The sequence below is a fragment of the Juglans microcarpa x Juglans regia genome, chromosome 8S (genome assembly GCF_004785595.1).
Source record: "Juglans microcarpa x Juglans regia isolate MS1-56 chromosome 8S, Jm3101_v1.0, whole genome shotgun sequence".
NCBI lineage: Eukaryota > Viridiplantae > Streptophyta > Magnoliopsida > Fagales > Juglandaceae > Juglans > Juglans microcarpa x Juglans regia.
Window position 1 is genome coordinate 2,594,789 of NC_054609.1, and position 19,521 is coordinate 2,614,309.

At 38.2% G+C, this 19,521-nt stretch overlaps 2 protein-coding genes across 5 annotated transcripts in view; both read right to left on the reverse strand.

Moving 5' to 3' along the window:
- Positions 1-7,777: 7,777 nt before the first annotated feature.
- Positions 7,778-9,390, reverse strand: LOC121244745 (NAD(P)H-quinone oxidoreductase subunit M, chloroplastic). Its single transcript, XM_041142951.1, has 2 exons — positions 8,944-9,390; positions 7,778-8,159 (listed from the first exon to the last, which is right to left on the reverse strand). Exons 1-2 carry the CDS (start codon positions 9,385-9,387, stop codon positions 7,977-7,979), a joined length of 627 nt encoding a protein of 208 aa, XP_040998885.1. The 5' UTR covers positions 9,388-9,390; the 3' UTR covers positions 7,778-7,976.
- Positions 9,315-19,521, reverse strand: part of LOC121244744 (histone-lysine N-methyltransferase ASHH2-like) — a 33,501-nt gene continuing 23,294 nt past the window's right edge. The window contains exons 13-20 of one of the 4 annotated variants that reach the window (XR_005936491.1): positions 19,305-19,384; positions 19,112-19,194; positions 18,913-18,992; positions 17,811-17,890; positions 12,425-12,470; positions 11,116-12,253; positions 10,787-10,888; positions 9,315-10,341 (exon numbers count right to left, since the gene is read on the reverse strand). Coding sequence is in view for 2 of the 4 variants with exons in the window: in XM_041142949.1 (XP_040998883.1) it covers positions 10,997-12,253; positions 12,425-12,470; positions 17,811-17,890; positions 18,913-18,992; positions 19,112-19,194; positions 19,305-19,384 (1,626 nt within the window). In the remaining 2 variants the exon portion in view is untranslated. Of the gene's footprint in view, positions 10,342-10,678; positions 12,254-12,424; positions 12,471-17,810; positions 17,891-18,912; positions 18,993-19,111; positions 19,195-19,304; positions 19,385-19,521 lie in introns of those variants that run through there. The other 3 variants (XR_005936490.1, XM_041142950.1, XM_041142949.1) reach the window with 3 other exon arrangements.

The window sequence follows — 19,521 nt, forward strand, 5'->3', positions numbered from 1 at the left end:
GCAATCGCCAACGTCGTAAGTTTACTCGGTGTGATCATATTCAAAGGCATGAGCGCCTTTTTCACGACTATTTCATAGAAAATCCAGTATATCCCTCCAATCTATTTCGAAGGAGATTTCGGATGAGTCGTCCCCTATTTTTCCGTATTCTAAATGAGGTAGAGGCTTACGAGCCCTACTTCGTCCAGAAAAGAAATAATACCGGAAGACTCGGTTTATCTTCTATGCAAAAGATAAATACAGAACTTAGAATGCGGGCGTATGTTGTTACTGGAGATTTTATAGATGAATACATACGTATTGGAGAAAGCACCGCAATGGAGAGCCTCAAAAAATTCTGTAAGACAATCGTCACTATTTTTTTAGATGAATATTTATGGTCTCTAAATGCGAATGATATTACTCAATTGCTTGCGGTTGGTGAACAACGGGGAATTCCAGGAATGTTGGGAAGCATTGATTGCATGCATTGGAAGTGAAAAAATTTGTCCCGCTGCCTGGAAAGGTATGTACTTCGGCCACATCCGTGAACCAACTATTATTTTAGAAGCAGTTGCTTCATATGATCTTTGGATATGGCATGTATTTTTTTGTATGCTCGGTTCACATAACGATATTAATGTGTTAAAGAGATCTTTTATTTTCACGAAACTTATCCAAGGGCGTACTCCTCCAATCAATTATACAATCAATGGCAATGACTATACTATGGGGTACTACATTGCCGATGGTATTTATCCCAAGTGGTCAACGTTTGTGAAGACGATTCCATCACCCCAAGGTAATAAGAAGGAAAACTTTGCCGCAGTACAAGAATCCACAAGAAAAGATGTCGAGCGTGCCTTCGGGGTACTTCAGCAACGATTTGCAATCGTTCGTGGACCTTTCTGATTTTTCAAAGTCAATGAGCTAACAAATATAATGAAAGCATGTGCTATTCTACATAACAAGATCATTGAGGACGAGCATGATGATAGTCAGTCAGGGTCCGAACATGGAGTATGATCAAGTTGATGATGATATTCCAGAACTGTCGCGCAATCCAACAAACGAATTTATCAACTTCATTCAGCGCCATCATGAAATTAGAGACAACTCGGCACATCATCAACTACAAGCAGACTTAATTGAACATCAATGGCAGATTTATTCCTAACAACAGAAGAGAAAGTTCTGTTGGATTTTTTGTCTTTCTAATATTAGTAGCGACCATGTATTCTTGTTTCCATAATTTTCATTCCAAAAAAACATGTTTTCTTCAAGAACATGTTGATTGTTACTGTAATATTTTCATTATCTGTAATATTTTAAAATTTTGTAATGTCAATGTGTAATCAAGCAACATCTATCCATGTTAGAGTCAAATTCAATGACTACGTTTTTCTATCTTCTCAATATTTACTTGCTAACGTACAAATTATAAAATACAACAAACGTGCCAAAGTCCTTCAAAAAAACCATCAACATCAGTCATAACAGTCTAGCAAGTTATACTAATGTGCTAAGCATAAAATACAAAGATACTGAATATTGAATAAAAAAATAAGTTACAAAAAAGAATGTTTTGATCAATTATATGATGTATTGCGTCACGTCAATATCTCCATTTGAAGTTGCTGGAAATATACCCACTAAACTCCAGGCAACATACTCACATCGAGCAACATTATGTGCTCCTTTCTCTCCCACCAAGCAAATTCCAATTTCTCCGCCTCCAACCTCAGTTGCTCGTCCTCTTGTCTACTTTTATTTCCCTCTCTTTCTCGACCATATGCCATCTTCTCGGCCTTGAGTTGAAAAAATTCTTTCTTCTGAGCACGTGACTCCTCTAGGAGAGTATACTTACGCTTGCTCAGCTCCACAAGCTCATCTGATGCCCTGGCTTGGGCCTTATGTTTTCCTTTCTCAACTTCTTTTCACATTGGCCTATCCAATTCGATGACATCATTCTCCACTAGATTCTCGGCCTCTGTACCACCAACTGAATCCATAAGTGAATTAGGTGCAACTGTTGAGGTACGGGAATATTTCGAGGACATCGTCGACTTTCGCTTCATCCCGTCCTTTGTGCAATGTTGATTCCATTTCAGCTAGTCCTTCAATAGTTGCCAACAATGCTTGAACTGAAGGACGTTTTCTTAAGCGATTGATACATGGTCTTAACTTTGTCAAACTTCCAATGAAAGCATAAAATCAAATAATTAACCACCCATTAAAGATAAAGGAAAGATAACGCATAAATATCATAATTAAGTGCTGAAAATAATAAAAAAAAGTGGATGCTTATACATTGTCTTGCTCAGTCATGCCACTTTGATTCAACCCTTCAACTATGCGAGTTTAGCACAAAATTTGTTCGTCGCCTTTTGAATGGAAAACTACCGATGTATTAAGGACCCAACACTCCGCTCATTTGTACTTTGTTTATACTCATTGAAGTATTGACTAACTTTTTTCCAAAGTTGAGCATGTTTTTGGTCCGTTCCCTGGATTGCATCAACGCTACTATTCAACCACGCGGAAACAAGTAACTTATCTTGTTCGGAGGTGAAGTTTGCATCTCTGTGTTAAGATATAAAATAAATAATAAAATCTACATCTTCCCATTAGTTTAAACTTTTAGGACAAGTGGTGATTTTACATGGTATCAGAGCAGAGGTCCTAAGTTCGAACCCTGACTCTACACTTTATCCTATTTAATTAAATATTCCACTTGTTGGGCCTACTCATTGAGAGGAAGTCGGGCCCACAAGTGAGGGGTAGTGTTAAGATATAAAATAAATAATAAAATCTACGTCTTCCTATTAGCTTAAGCTTTTGGGACAAGTGGTGATTTCACATCCTGGCTAATTTTCTTTGAGAGGGAAACTCTACTTGGGTTGAAGGTGGAGAGTCATCTAAAGTCACGGAAAATTGTTAACTTTGACCACAAAAAATGTAGTCAATTTCACGCTCATGAGTCAGGAGGCTGTGAAGAACATATTTTCATACTCTTGTGAATCCATCTCTAAAAAGTTATAAACATAGAAATGTGGTTCACATGTTAGACAATTATGAACAATATTCTGCAAGTGATTTTGGCAGCCGACTCATGAATCCTATGGTAACATATGACCACACTTGGCACCCTCCCTAGCATGGCTGCAAGAACTGGTTGCCACTATTTATTGGTCATCCGGGTTACCATGTCATGGAGGTGTATGCCAAAATGTCATTTCACCATTTTCAGATTTTCTCATCATCACAGCTGAGGGGTTAAGACAACTCAAATCCAAACAAGTAAAAAATTTACAAAATAGAAAATAAGAGCATTCTCATCCGCTTCCCTAAACAATTGTGTGTTTTAAATGTGGCTCAGAATGGTTTATAGAAGTTACATCATGTATGAGACAATAGCTCAACTAAAATAATGGCTGCAAAACACCAAAACCCAAGTTGCCTTTTACAAAAACGATCACAAAATAGTTGGTGGCCATCCGGGTTTGGATTACCCTGTCATATCGATGGAGCCCCATTAAAAACACTTGTCTCATAGCCCTTTCCCATGGAGTCCTACATCCCATCATCATAGCCTTATATTAAACATATAACCCTGGAGAATAAGCCTAAATCAATACCAAACAGTAAATGAAAGTATACAAAGATATTGGGTAGAATTCAATATAACAACAACTTATTTAGTCCAAACTAGGTAATTGACACCAACAACAAGGTCAGTCCATGGAAACAAGACAAGAGATACTACCACTAAATATGCCAATGATAATTAATAATTAGTAATAATAATTAATGATAGCAGAAAAAAGTGATGCACAAAATGATAACAGTCCAAGCCCAAAGAAGTAAGTCCAGCTCACAAATGTCATGATAATTAATAATTATGCACAAACTGAATAGTTACAAAACGAACCATGAATATCAACCCAAACACATTATAATTTATTTGAAATATTTCCAATACTGATCAAAAGAAAATTAATCGACTAAGCCAATAAAAAAACCATCTTTCTAATTCCACTCGAAAGATTTAAATAAGTAAAATTAGAATCATTCAATCAGTTCAATATGAAGGCTATGTATAAGTTAATATGGGTTGAAAAATGTCTCAACCAAATCAAATATGAGATTCCTCAAGCCAACATAGAAACAACAAAGCAGTGAAAAATAAAATGCCCAAAAATCTATTAATTTATTGAAATTGCTCACAGTAGCTAAAGAACAAATGGGAAGTCCAAACTCAGCACATTTTTGGTCCAAACACAAAGAACTAAGAGTTGGTTTTCGAAATTGCTCATTAGTAGTTCAAGAACAAACAATTTCCTCAAACATCACCTCTCAGAAAAATGTCTCAGACCATCAAATCAAATGTGAGATTCCTTAAGCCAACATAGAAAGAACAAAGCATGATAACAAAATGCCCAAAAATCCATTAACATGGTTTGAAATTAATCACAATAGCTCAAGAACAAACAAGAAGTTCAAACTCAACACAGGTCCAAAGACAAAGAACTAAGCCCTTGTTGTTCGAAATTGCTCACACCAATTCAAGAACAAACAATTTTCTCAAACATCACCTAGAAGAAAAATGTTTCAGACCACCAAATCAAAAATGGGATTCCTCAAGCCAACATAGAAACCCTAGAGCAGTGAATTAAAAAATGCCCAAACAACAAACAAATAAATCAATGCCAACCACACTGATGAAAAATAAAAGCAGATCGAGATGCATAACTCCAAGAAGTCAAAAAGGTAACACAGAGCATCAAATACAATCAATTTTGAGGACAGATCCAATCGAAATGCCAAACCCAAAAAAGCACTGTCGTAAGGAATCCGAGATCGCAAGCATATTTCATTGGCCAAAGTTAGATCCAAAGATAAGAAAAAATTATATTGCTCACAACATGCATCAAATTCAGCCATGGGAGAGAGATGTTTTGTAAAATTGTGCGCCAGGAAGGACAAAGTCCAGCCATGGGAGGGGGCTTCAGATCCTAAAATCGTGTAAGAGATGAGTACGACTTACAAATACTTGGGCCGATGAAGCGAAACCACCGTCAATGGTGGCAACAGGTGCAACAGAGGGCAACGTCGAAGAGGGTAAATCGAGAGAGAGGAACACGCGGGACCAACAACCCAAAAGGGATGAGAGAAAGAGTTGAGGATGTACAGTCGTTCCCCATATTTGGGGAACAACTGTAGCTCCCATAAAATCAAAGCGTAAGATAGGGAATGGGATGTGAATGAATTTTTCATCCCATCCCTAAATTTTCTCCCAAAATTTAGCTATAACAGTGTTTTAGTCTACCGGATGGGAATGCTCAGAGACAAGATATCTCATTTCATTATTATAACTTTTTTAAAATTTTCATATAAAATATAATAAACAATTCAACTTTTTCAATTCTCAAAACAATAAAAATATTTTAAATTAATATTTTAAACTTTCATCTAAAACAAAAAATTATCATCTCACTCCCCAAACCTTTTTGAATTTCTCTCTCCAATCTTTTTTCTCTCTACCCACAGCCAACTATCATTGCGTCGCTCCTCCCCCTCTGATTGTCCAACCACTACCGGCTTTGTTTATAGGTGTTTTTCCCATTTGCTTTTTAGTTTTCTAGCAATAGCACGAAGATGTCCAGATCTGTTGCTTACTAGCCTTCCTAGACCGCCACGCACTCCTCCATCAAATCCTTTAGCCGTCGATCTATCAGACGGTAGGAGAAAACTGACCAAATGTATGGTGCGTGTGTCTCAAGCGCGGCTTGCAGTGCGCGTGAGCCACTGTACCTGGAGGAGTCCTTCGCCCCCACGCACAGCACCGTTAGGGTGGATTTGGATCTCTCATATCCGAGTGTTCTCTTCTTCCTTAGCATGGGGCGTTACCCACACGCACCAGCACCGTCGGTGGCGGTCCTACGCCGATGTATCGGGTCATCTACGTGTTGCTATTCTCCTATGTTCCTGCTTTCCCTAACCAACGATCAAGATAAACTGGTCATGATAGTCTCCTTAAGCCAGACCAGATCAGCAAAACGCAGCATGCCACCTCACCTACTAGTTTTAGTCGTAGGTTTATAATCTGTTTATTAGACTATATTAAAATTGCTTTAAAGCAGCTTCTCCTTGTGAGAATGGATTGAAGTAAATTTTTTGGCTTAATAACCCCTTTTTTTTAATTTTTCTCTTTGTTTTTATTTTGGTGTTTTTTTTTGCTTGCTCTGGGATGATTGTTGGGGACTCTCAACCCACTGATTTTTATATCTTTGTAACCGCTTAGTTTTAATCTATGCTATGCTTATCTTGTTGAGGAAAAAAAAAAAAGAGACCACTTTTTAATTCTTTATTTGGTAAAAATTTTCATGATGTGCATGTTATATTTTGATACGTATTAAATATTTAATCAATATTATAATATTTATTTTACATTTTTATCTCTCTTACCTAATTTTTATTAAAAATAAATAATTTAAAAAAGTTAGTTAGATAAGAATTATCTTGAGGGACCATATTTGGTTATAAAAAAATAATTGAGAATTTATTTGAGATTAGATTTTAGAAAATGAGAGAAAATCTTGTATAAAAATATTTTTTTAATAAATATTGTATTGAAGTTTATGAAAGTGGATAGATAATGTTGAAAAGTTTTTTGAATATGATTTTTTAAATTATTTTTTGTTTTGGAGTTTATAAAGTTATATTAATTTTTGTGTTTAGATAATGATTAGGTAGTAATTTTATGAAAATTTGAAATAGAAAAATTTCTTGTATCTTACTTGTGTTTGAAAATAAAGTTTTCAGAAAAGTTGAGAAACATTAAAAAAAATTTAAACGTCTCCACGATTCTTTATATTCGTTCACCAAGACGAACAAAAGACCTTTCAAGCTGAGTTGAAAGAAATTCTTCTAAACTCATTAAAGATTCTTTAACATTAAAAAACCATTCTCTGTTAATCTAACATCGTTAATCTTATTTTTTAAAAATATTTCTCTAGTCTGTTAAAAAACTAATGATAATTTCATACTTTTTGAAGAATCTCCTCCAAGTTTAAAAGAGAACTTTATTCGACTAAAATATGATTTCATCTTTATAGCTTCTGTCTTTTGCCCCAAACACACATATTATATGCGAGTTTTTCTATTTGCAAGTCGGTGTGTATAACATATCATCCATATTATTTAAATGACAATATTTGATTTGTAAAGTTCCAATTTTATAAAATCTCTTCCAAATTAAATCATGACAAGTAAGCGCTTTGTTTAATGTGTTATCCGCACCGACTTATAAATTGAATATATATATATATATATATTATTCTGAATGTAAACAAGTTTTTACTTTTATGCTCTGCTTTCAAAAGACCATTAGGTGGGTGGTGCAATCAGTTGGTGGAATTCATTGTTTCTGTTTATACAGACTTACTCCATGTAAAATGCCTACCCCTTAGTAGTGACTGTTCAACCAAGGTTGGAGGGATTGAGCATATTCATAGCCACGTTTTTGCATATTCTCGCTATGAATCATTGCTCTTTTAGTTTTGTGGAAAAGATTTTGCAGACACAAAGACTGTCTTTTTGGATGTAGTATATGGTTAGTGTCTTTCCTCTCCTATCGCTTTTGATGAGTTCTGTCAAATATGGCAGAGTATATCCAGCTTTGAAATGTCCCCTTAGACATTTAAAAAGTGCAACCCAGAAGATTCGTTTAATATGTTATTTTGCAAGATAATGACTTATTGACTGCATTAGGTATTTTTATATCAAGAAAAAGACACAATACAACAGGATAACATTTTATACAAAATAAATAGTCTTCCTCGCAGGAAATTTTGCTTTTTACATTGACATTATCCTGGCTTTGTTGTATATTTCAAAACAGATGTTGTGAGAAATGCTAGTTTTTCTAATACATTGTCAGACCCAACAAGATACTGGCTTTAAGTTGTTTTCCTTACCCTTTTTCTGCAATCTAATCATTGTGCATCTTGAGGTTGGCCATTGTTGTCATTAAATAGAATCCTTGGCTTCCCCATGCTGAAGTTGAGGACCTTTGCGTTCATGTTGTATTTGATTTCCCCGTCATAGAGCAGCTTTCTTATGTAATGCTCTATGTCTGAACCAATCAGACGAAGTGTGTATTCTGTCAGAGGGGCACCCTGAATACACAAGAAATGTTGAAATCAACAAGACAAAACAGGCTTACACAAACATTAAGTGGAACAGCCCTTGTCCAAAATTGAAATCATACCAAAAAGATAGCAGTAGGTTAGAGCGAGCGGCATAGATATTGGGATCTGAAGACTAAAATTTGTAAAGGTCGACTATGTTTAGATGTGATTATATCATTTTTTACATTTACCAGTCCCAACTTTGATAGGTGGTGGCAGTGCTTAAATGTGTAATCTGGTGCCATGCCAGTATATAGCAACTTGGTGCAAATGGGTATTAAACCAATACTTACCCGAAAAGTTTAAACTAATGAGAAGAGTTAAGTTTAATTGTTTAAGTTATATTCTAATATTCTTACTCACGTGTGGGCTAAACTCTCCTTAATACGTGAGTCCAAAACCACCAATTATTCCAAAAGTTTAAGTTGATGAGAGTGGGTGATGCATGTTTGTTGTCTGTCATAGAGCGAGTCTCTGATTTTTCCTATTTCCATGAAAACAACCGAGATTTTTATGCCCGCATTCCACAGTGGAGAAAGCACCCTGAACTTTTCTGAACAACAATATTAGGCCTCATCAATCCGTATAAGAATTCTCTATGAAACGCTTTAAACTGCCCAGCTATCAAATTAGAATTCCAATGCAGGCACAGGCATATAAGTCTGGCTAAGTAATGATCACCAGTAGCAGCAACTCCCAGCTAGAAGGCAATAGGCATGATAACAACAAAGGAATTGATGGCAGCTCGGATGTGTGTGAGAAAAATTATTACCTCATAGTGATCCACAAGCTCCTGGAAGTACGCAAAGACCTTACTGCAAGTCTCAGGAGTCCACACAAACTCATCTGAGGGATCAAGAAGCATTGTAAGTTTGTCCATCTGGGTTTGATCAAACTCCCAGGTTTCAGGATCAATATATGCTGCAAAAATCCTAACGTGCCGGGTGACACTGCTCAGCCACTGTCCTCCATATTCTCTACTCATATTCTTGCTCTTTACATTCACTTGTGGTTCCACTGGTCTTGGTTGTTTTCCTGGTATCTTCACTTTCTCTTGTTCTTGTTCTTCAACCTTCACTTCTTGTGATTCTTTTACTTCAGCTTGCTGCTGAGCTGAAATGGAGAATGCCTTCCTCTTTCTTAGTTCCCCTTTCCCTCCAACCAAACCCAACATAGAGAACTTCGTGCAGGCCATGTAAGAAGAAATTGCCGCCATGATCGACTGTTGTAATCAAACGTTCTGGTGTACAAGTTTCTGAAACTTTTTTTCTTCTTCTTCGCGGTTTTCCTGGTTGCTGCTTTCAAGTACCAACATTTTGAGAAATTGTCACTGCGCCAGTAGGTTTAGATCCATATACTTTGTGGATAAGATATCTTGTTTTTATTGGGGTGGGAATGAGTTTGTGGTCAAGCTACAAAGGAACAAGGAACCATCAAATGGACTGCTGTTTGTCTCGATAATCTCCACCGTTGATTTCTGTACAACGTAGATAGACGTGAATTTGACAACTTGTTGCATGCTAACTTTGCTTATAGCAATCCCTTGAATCTGAGGCCTATGAGCATCACCTAATAGAGAGCAGCTGTGAGTTCTAACCATGAATGATTATCTCCGTCAATGACCTATTGACCTTGCACTCTGATGGCATTTGCCTAGTCCTCTCTCATCAAGGATGTCCGAAAATCGATTTTCCATTCTCATCATTAAGTGTATTGCATTTTAAGGGTCTGCAATTCGGCTCTATATTTTTTTTTTATATATATATAAGTAAACGATTATATTGATATGAATAGGCATAGCCCAAGTATACAAGGTGGTATACCAAAGGTCACAGCTAGTTACGACTCTATATTTTCACATATAGTAATGGGAATTTATCTCTCAAGCTCTTCGTTTTTTAACCCTTTTCATGTTAGGCTCGATGCTTTGAGTTGAGCTCTAAACAAATGTAATAAAGATGTGAGCTAAATTAGTCTTGGCTATATCATACACATGGCAATGACATAAATTAGGGATGAATCCAATTTCTCATTACAATAATAACAAATGAACATTGAAATGGGGCGTCATAATTTATAACGCTCAATTCCATCTGGTATTAAAATTCTTGTGAAGCTTTTGTAAACATATAGAATGAAAGCAGAAGCCCCAGCAGCATACAAAATTGTTCTGCGTTAGTAGAAAACAGTCGACAAACTAGTCAGTCAACTAATCAAACTATAATACATTTTTGTAAAATGTTATTTCTTCATCTTGGATTTTATCATCTCTAATCAATCACACAATATCATTTGACGTATTTTAAGTGGCATTCCACTTAAATTGAATGATTGATATAAGAAACCACTTAAAATGCATCGTATCAACTGGTGTAACTAGAGATGACAAATTCACAATGAAAAATAATAGCATTGCGCACAATTAAATCAATTCTATCTTCAGTCTTGTGCACCATCATGCAGAAAAAAAAAATAGTAAAGAAAAAGCAAGGAAAGAATAACATGAATGAAGACGCCAAAGAATCGATCATGTTGTATCTTATTTCACTGATCTTGAAAATGCACAAGCCGTTCATGTTTCTATGAGAAAATTATACATCAACAAGAATGACTACCTCCTTGAGGCGTGGACTTGATAGTTCAATATTCAGTACCGGAATGGGAGTAGCTCTTTTGCCTGGGTATTGTTATACAACTTGACTAAGAGGACTGGAATTCTGAAATTGAATAAAATTTTCATTAGATATAAACATGGAAACAAAAGAATTGAGACTGGAGAGTATAGAAGAAGAAATCCAGTAGCTCTTCCAAGTTTCTCCTATAAATCAATTGTGATTTTGGTGCTGGGAATGCTGATAAAAATTATTGCCAGCTTTTTCTACTCTACAGCTTAATTCCTCTGATAAATATGAACTTGTAGACTCATTTTCTACTTTTCCTATACCTATGCTGCAGGAAACACCTCTTGAGTTGTCTCCCATGTGTCCCCACGCATTCCTTTTCCAAAGCCATGGGGGCCGCACTTTTGTAGCATTCCATTTCTCCTGCCTGAAATACCTCTTTCCCAAGTCATATGAGGATTCCCTTCCTCGCTTATATGGCTGGTTGCTATTTGCACATGGACCGTCCAAGTATTTGGGGGTTTCATCCATGTGACAAGGGGCGCGGCAATGGATAGTATCCCTTCGTCCTTCTGCAGGTTGATTAATTGTCATAGGATTGGGAGCATGAGAAGGTGGACAGTTTTTGCTATCCCGGGGATATGGAGGCAATGGAGGAAAAGGATGGAAAGGCATCCCGGGAGCAATAAACCAACCATTTATGCTTTCTGCCTGGGGTGTGCCAAAATGCTGTATGATTGACAATGGCACTCCATATGAGACAGGCAAACGAGAAATGAATTTCCCTTGTGGCTGTCCAATAATTGCATCTAAAGGACACTTCATATCGCAAACATTATGTTGAGGGCGATCTGTCGCAGCTGAAGAAGCATGAGATAAACCAAGAGCTTGGGGAGATGAAAACCCGGGGGGAATATCCTCAGGGATGTTCTGCCTTTCATTGTCAGCACTAATAGCTCCATCTTGCTGAGAGTGATTGTGAACAGGGCCAGCACAATTACCTCTCTTTCTGCTTACCATGTCTATAGGATCCTGTGCCTCTTCAACACCCCTTTGCAATGGCCCAGATTCAATTTTATGTAGCGATGTACAGTCTATCTTCTGTTCCTTGTGCTGAGATCTTGTATCTTGGTTAGTCTCTGCTGGCTGATCCCATCGGCTTTTACGTTTACGAGTTTTAGTCTCACTAGTCAGGCAATTACCTATACATGGAGCAGAGCAACCCTCGGGGATACCAGTATCATACGAGGCCACTGCAACCATTGATTGCTTGACACAATCAATTGCTTCTGTAGGTCTTGCATGCTCTTGATCACGCCAATAGTTATGTGATAATGAAAATCTTTCGCAGTTTGAACCCCTGCGAATCTCCATCCTGTCATCATCTCTGTCCACGTAGCTAAGCTTTCTAAAAGGTCTGGGAATCCACCTATCTCGGAAGTTCCGTGCAATTTGATGAACCTGAATATTCATACCACACAGTTAATACGGCTTTAATTACAAATGCAGAAATTAGTAAATGAGTTTCTAAGCAACCTCAACCATCAATAAGAGATAGAGAAACCGCACAATTAAGGCATCTTAGATGAATGCATATAGAACAGCTATGCAGGAATTAGTTTCCCAATGTACCTGTTTGTCATCATGCTCTGTCAGTGACAATATTGACTCCCTAAAGCTGCATGGAAACACACGTCTCAGGGATATATAATAAAGCAGCATGCCTATCATCATAATTCCATGAATTAAATAGGAAAAGAAATCATTGGTTTGAGTTTGCATTGAAAAAATATATTAAGCAATTACAAAAGTTAGGTTGCCCCGGGACCAAGACATAAAAGAAAGCTAACAGAGTTGAAAAAAAGGTCCTTCCACATAGGCACAACAAAAGCACATGATTATAGAAATATTTGATTAAACATGCAACATTCAAATCTTCTTGCCAGCCACTTCGATTACACTTGAGCATCAGAATGATACAAACTATGAACAAAAAAATCATGTTTCAGGAAAATCGAAACAAGCAATAACAATCTCAAGAGCAGTTTGATGCCATCACAGCCTCACAAAAAGGTATTATATCCTGCATTCACTAAAGACCATGTAAATCTCAACCATGTTCTTTTCTTTATGATAAGTAAAAGTAAAATTTTATTGAGACACAACAAAAGGTGTTGCCCGAGTACACAGGAAGTATGCACAATTAAACACCTAATTACAATCTAGGAACTAAAAAATGATACGAGGTCATTCTTTTCTTTTGTGGGGAGAGAGTAAATGGGTACAGGTATGTTTGACATAATGAAGTTCATTCAGAATTCACCAGGGATGGCAATTGTCCTACCTAAATGATTTGGTTCGAAAATGCATCAGATGCATTGCTTTCATTTAATAAATTTTATTTTTGGCAATCGTCTCAACATGCTTTTATGCATGCTTAAGTCGAACAGTAGCAGTATTTCTTAGGTCATCACCATTGTGAAAAACACCAATAAGCCTAAATATTGAAATATTTCCGAAAATCTTTTTTTGGAGCAAATTACACTTAAACCCCTTAAACTTTCACACTTTTTTTATAAGTAACTTTATTGAAGAGAATGGAATAGGCATTGCCTAGGTACACATGGAGTATACAAAAGAAAAAACCTAATTACATCCAAGAAACTTTCCACACTTTTCGCAATATGAACTCCAAGACACCCCGAATCGAAACAAAGATGCAATGTTCACACCCTCGGAAAGGTCTAACTGTTAAGATTGGCAAATAATAGGTAATATTACAGTCTTAATGTTATGATCTTAACAGAGGAGGCGACAAGGAATCTATCCAATCTCGACTAACCCGAGCTATTTGACCAAGTGAACTCACCCCCAACAAGGGGGAGATCCATGAGGTCCAAGTCAAAAATGAACTCAGAGAACTCCTCCATAGCCACAGAATTACAATAGTTCCCCGATCTCTCGCTGGGAAAGCAAGTAACATTAAAACCCCCACCCATACACCATGGCACTTCCCATAAAGAATATAAGCCCGCCAACTCCTCCCATAACTTTCTATTGTAACCCCTAGCTAGGCATTTTTCATACTTTCTATTGTAACCCCTAGCTAGGCATTTTTCATGTATACTTCCTGTGTACCTGGGCTTTGCCTATTTCTATGAATACAATATCTTTGATTACCTATAAAAAAAAAAACTCCTCCCATAACCTTCTCCTATCACTAACCACGTTTGGCCCATAAGTGCCTATAAAAGCCCACTCCCACTTGTCAACAACATTTTTAAAAAAACTAGCGACCGAGTAGTCTCCAACACACTCCTCTACCGCCTCTATTACTCTTTTATCCCACATTAACAACACACCATCTGAGGCTTCCAAGGAGGCCAAGTAAGACCAGCCCACATACAGACACCCCCATAAACTACGAACAATTCTTTTTTTTTTTATAAGTAAAAATATTATATACTACGAACAATTCTTCTATCAATAACCTCCATCTTTGTATCCTAAAAACACACCACATCAAACTTCCACATCCGCAATAACGTTTTTATACGAAGGCGTTTATTGCGATCATTAAGCCCCCATACATTCCAAGAAAGGATCTTAGGCTTCATGGAAACAAAGAGTACCCCTCCCTTTTGATCTATCCCTTCCACCACTCCCTTACTTCGTGTCGTAATTAATAGAGCAGGTGAGTCTTTTAAGTTCTCTGTCTCGCTTCGTGGCTAACTTCAATCGACCATCTTAAAGAAGGCCCTAAACTGTTCTTCAAAGCATACACAAGAAACCCCAACGCAAGCTTGTAACTCCCCCACCTTCTTAAACACCCACTCCGATGTACACCTCACTGGGTTAGGACTGGGGGGAGTGTGCATAGAGGGGTTGGTTCCCCCGCCCCCTGGACAGAGTACTCACTGTCACAAATGGCCAAATGTAAATTCGAGTCTGAATCTGGATCTAGAGTGAATACCATCTCAAAACTGTCGCTAGACTTTGCTGCAATGTCGATCGAATCCTGGGGACCAACTCTATCAAATACCCTAGTCTTTTCTGGTGGGATGGAGTCCTCCCTTGTGTTCATAGTATTTCCACCCATCACCAGCACCTCTTCCATGGGTGAAATGTATTTCGGAAGCCCTGCTGTTGGGATTGTGGCCACCGGCAGTTCAAACGTCGGTGTTGTGGCAGTCGACACTCCGGCCACCTCGCACGAATTGTTCTATGCAAGCGCCAACATCTCAAGCACACAAGGATCACGACATGTGCTAGAAGCTGCTCCTCGACACCTCTTTTTGACGAAGAGAAGATATATAAGGTCATTACCGGTATGGCCAAGGACAAAGTGCCGGGACCGGATGGCTTTTTTATGGGATTCTTTCAAACACGTTGGGACATTGTGAAAGGGGATAGATATTATGCAGGTTTTCCATGAATTTCACTCTTTTAAAAAGTTTGAAAAATGCCTCAATGTGACGTTCATTGCTCTCATTCCAAAGAAACATGGGGCTACAATAATTGAGGATTTCAGTCCTATAAGTCTAGTTAGTGGAGTATATAAGATCATCTCGAAGGTTCTTGCTAGTCGACTAAGCCCGGTGTTGGAACAAATTATTTCCAAGCCTCAAAATGCATTTATTCGTGAGAGACAAATCCTTGACTCGGTTCTTATTGCAAATGAGTGAGTGTTTGGATCACAGACTGTGGGAAGGAATTCCAGGCATCCTTTGCAAGCTTGACATAGAAAAGGCATATGATCATGTGAATTGAGAATTTCTTTTATACTTACTCGGGAGGTGTGGTTTTGGTGATAGGTAGATCTCATGGATTCGACATTGTGTTTCCACCGCCATCTCTCAGTTCTAGTTAACGGCACCCCTACTGGTTTAATTGACAGTTCACGTGGTTTGAGGCAAGAAGATCCTTTATCCTCTCCTCTGTTTGTTATAGTTATGGAGGCACTTGGCCGGATGATGAAGCTCATTGTTGGAGAAGGTTTCCTTTCCAGATTCCAGGTGGGTAATGGCACTAGTGGCTCTATTATCATCTCACATCTCTTATTTGCAGAAGATACTTTACTCTTTTGTGAAGTATAGCTAGATCCAAACTCTACAAGCACTGTTATTATGCTTTGAAGTAGTGTGGGGCTTAAGGTGAACCTTGGTAGTCCGAGATGGTTGTGGTGGCGTGGAGCCCAATATCCATAGCTTAGCGAGCCTTTTGGATTGTAAGGTGTCTTCGTTGCCTATGAAATATTTGGGCTTTTGGGAGGAACGTTTAAGGCTAGAGCTATTTGGGATGGGGTAGTGGAAAAGGTAGAGAAAATGCTAGCTGGTTGGAAACAGGGGTATTTATCGAACGGGGGTCGACTCACTTTAATAAATAGCACCTTAACTAATCTCTCCACCTATTTTTTATCTTTGTTTCCTATGCCTGCAGGGGTGGCAAATAGGATTAAGAAACTCTTTCGAGCGTTTTTATGGGGAGGCCTAGGGGGAGAAAAAGAAATTCCATCTTGTTAAATGGCGTATAGTATGTTCCCCAATTTTGAATGGGGGTTTGGGAGAGTACAACTTGAGAACCTTCAATAAAGCTTTTATTGGGGAAATGGTTACGGAGATACCACTTGGAGGGGGAGTCTTTGTGGAAAGAAATTATTGACTCTAGACACAAAAGTGCTTGGGGGGTTGGTGCTCCAATGAAGTTGGGGGGGGGGGGGGGGGGGGGGGGGGGGGGGGGGGGGGGGGGAATTTATAAGGAGGGGATGGCCATATTTTGAAAAACATATCCAATTTGTGGTCGGAGAGGGTACTAGAATCAGGTTTTGGCAGGATGTGAGGTGCGGACATTGCTCTCTTGATACGACCTTTCCATCTCTATCGAATTGATGCTAACAAGGATGCTTCAGTGGCAAATGTGCGGGTATTTTCCCATGGCTCTCACCAGTGGAATATCCTTTTTAATAAAGACCTTCATGATTAGGAATCACCCACCGTTTCGGATTTTTTCAGATTGATATACTCCATGGGACACCTTACGGCACAGGGGGATAGATTGCAGTGGAGGTCCAATGACAACAAGAAATGTACAGTCAAGGCGTACTATAAAATATTGACATCACAAGCTAACGTTCGCTTCCCTTGGAAGAATATTTGGAGGTCTCGTGTGCCTTATAAAGTAGCTTTCTTCATATGGACTGCTGCCCTTGGGAAGATTTTGATCACGAACGACTTGAAGAAGAGGGGGTGCGTTGTGATGGATTGGTGTTATATGTGTAAAAAGAATGGAGAATTAGTGTATCACCTCTTATTGCATTGTGAGGTGACAAGGGTGTTGTGGGATTAGATCTTTAGAAGGGTTGATGTTGCTTGAGTAATCCCATCGAGGGTGGTGGATCTATTGGGCTGTTGGAAATAGATTCAAGGATGTTCTCAAGTGGCAGCAGTGTCGAATATGATCCCGTTGTGCATCATGTGGTGTATTTGGTTGGAAAGAAATGAGCGTTGTTTTGAAGAAAGGGGCGCACAATGGCGGAGCTTTTTTACACACTTTAATGCTTTGGTTTTCAGCTATTGTACTAAATGGGAACAATGCTTATGACTTCTTGTCTTTAATCTACCGTTCATAGAATGTATCTAGGTGTTCTTTTATATACCTCCTTATGTACACGGGCTATGCCTATTCATTCGTATCAATAAAACTTATCTCCTACTTATAAAAGAAAACAGAGGCGGCGACTATATCCTCTCCCCCATACCTTTTTTGTTCTTTTTTTTTTTTTATTATTGTATAACTTCCAGACTCCTTTCCCTTTTTTTCATTTGAAAAAAATTATCTTAAGCCCTAAAATATTGTGCAAGCAAATGCACAAGAAATGAGGAGAAAACTTCTAGTTTCATGAATTTTGACCAAAATATATTACAAGGTATTAATGCATAGGCATGATAATCCAGGAACTGCAATTCCAAAACATAATAATAGGAAGATTCAATTTAAAAATCAGATAGTGTCTTCTAACCTCTCCTTTCCAGGACACGGAGGACCTCCATTAATATGTTCTGCTGTTAGTATCTCCCTCACTGCCAAATACTCTAAGACCTGCACAAAAGGAATGTCCGTTGGCAGTCTCAAAGTGAAGAGAAAAAAAAAAAAAAAAGGCAAGAGAGCCTTCCACAATGAGCCAGTAGGGTGGTAGCTTTGTCTCGTAATCTCCCCATGACAAGCCCAGAGCCGAGCTTCATTGATAGGTAAAGGGTGGTGATTTGATTACAGAAAGGCTACCCACAATATCCACATAAAGCTACACATAGGGAGGTTAGGATTCCGATATATGTTGAGGTCGGGGCAAAGCTGTGGAAGAATCTGATAGTCAAAGGACCATCCGGAGGGAATCTGCGAAATGCGATGTTCTAGAGGCTCTGGTTTTAAGCTTAAAAGACCATAGGCTTTTTTAGGAGTGGACCTCTAAAAATCTTAAAACACCTAGGTCAGGCCTAACTTGAACGGGCTTAATCAAGCTCCATTAAATCCATTTCATTCATAGGCCAGCATTATCCCACAAGTGAGTTTCTTTCGGCCCGTTCGTGAAAGATGCATTGAGGGCAAACAGGCTGGGCTCCATGTTATTAAAGGTAAAGGCACGTCGGATTTTTGTAAGGAACAAACCTGAACCTACTTTCGGTGGCAGGTCAAAACACGTCAGGGATTCGGGTTGGTCAACTTTAACATTTGTAAGAGGGATGAAGAAACCATGGATCATCTCTTACTCCATTGTGAGATCGCTAGTACTTAGTGACAAGATGTTTTTGGTCCTTTGGGCTAGAATGGGTAATGCCCAAACGGATGTGTTTGGTCTCTGTGGAAAATCATTGCGATTGATTTAATGTGGTGCATATGAAGTAAACACAAGCGTTAATAGAGGACCTCAAGCTATACTGCACGAAGCACATTTCCATGAGTAATGTGCAATTTTCAAAGTAGACACTGATTCCTCTATTCCTACCATTAGCTATTGCCATACAAGTATTTGCCAACCAAAAGATTGTGTTACTCTACTTCTGCAGTTTTATGATCAAAGAAAACTAAATCCACTGAGATATCAGGGTTCCCAATGCAAGCACCTTGAGAAGCTTCCGGAGGATAGGTATCTTTTTGAAGTCACTCCTGTACTGCTTCATTATGTTGTGCAGCATCTGCAACCCTGAGAGAAAAAGCAACAGTAATCCTTTAAAAGAAAAAAGGGCACCGCTGGAATAAATTTACTTCCCCCAACAACACAAACAAATCTTACAGTATGTGACCAAGCTAAGGATACATTACCGTTTTTGTTAATTATATCAATCAATACTGCTCGCGATTTTGTTTTCAGAAGAGCATCAAGGATCATTGAAAGATCTCGATTACTACAACCAGAAAAGAACTGAGCACTTAGAAGTGATCAAATATAAAACAACCAAATAAATGAGAACTTAATACACTAAATAAAAAGAAAAATCCAAAATCTAAAACTTACCTCTGAATAGCTTCGCCATTGCCACTGTCGCCTGATGCTGCAGTGAGAAACAGAAGCTTCAAATAGCCTTTAGGGGCATCCTGCAAGAAAAGAACATGCTTACAACATGGAGTATCTACAATTTCACATGCGTATAAGAGGTACAAAATGCAAAAAGAAGTGTGTATCAGTTGTAAAGAAAAAAGGAATAAAAAAAGCTTTAGCAGAGATAATAACA

Excerpts from the sequence above, each read along its gene's own strand:
- LOC121244745 (XM_041142951.1), bottom strand. The coding sequence starts at position 9,387 with ATGGCGGCAATTTCTTCTTACATGGCCTGCACGAAGTTCTCTATGTTG. Across the intron at positions 8,160-8,943 it reads AGCTTGTGGATCACTATGAG|GGTGCCCCTCTGACAGAATA; the intron begins GTAATAATTTTT and ends TTGTGTATTCAG.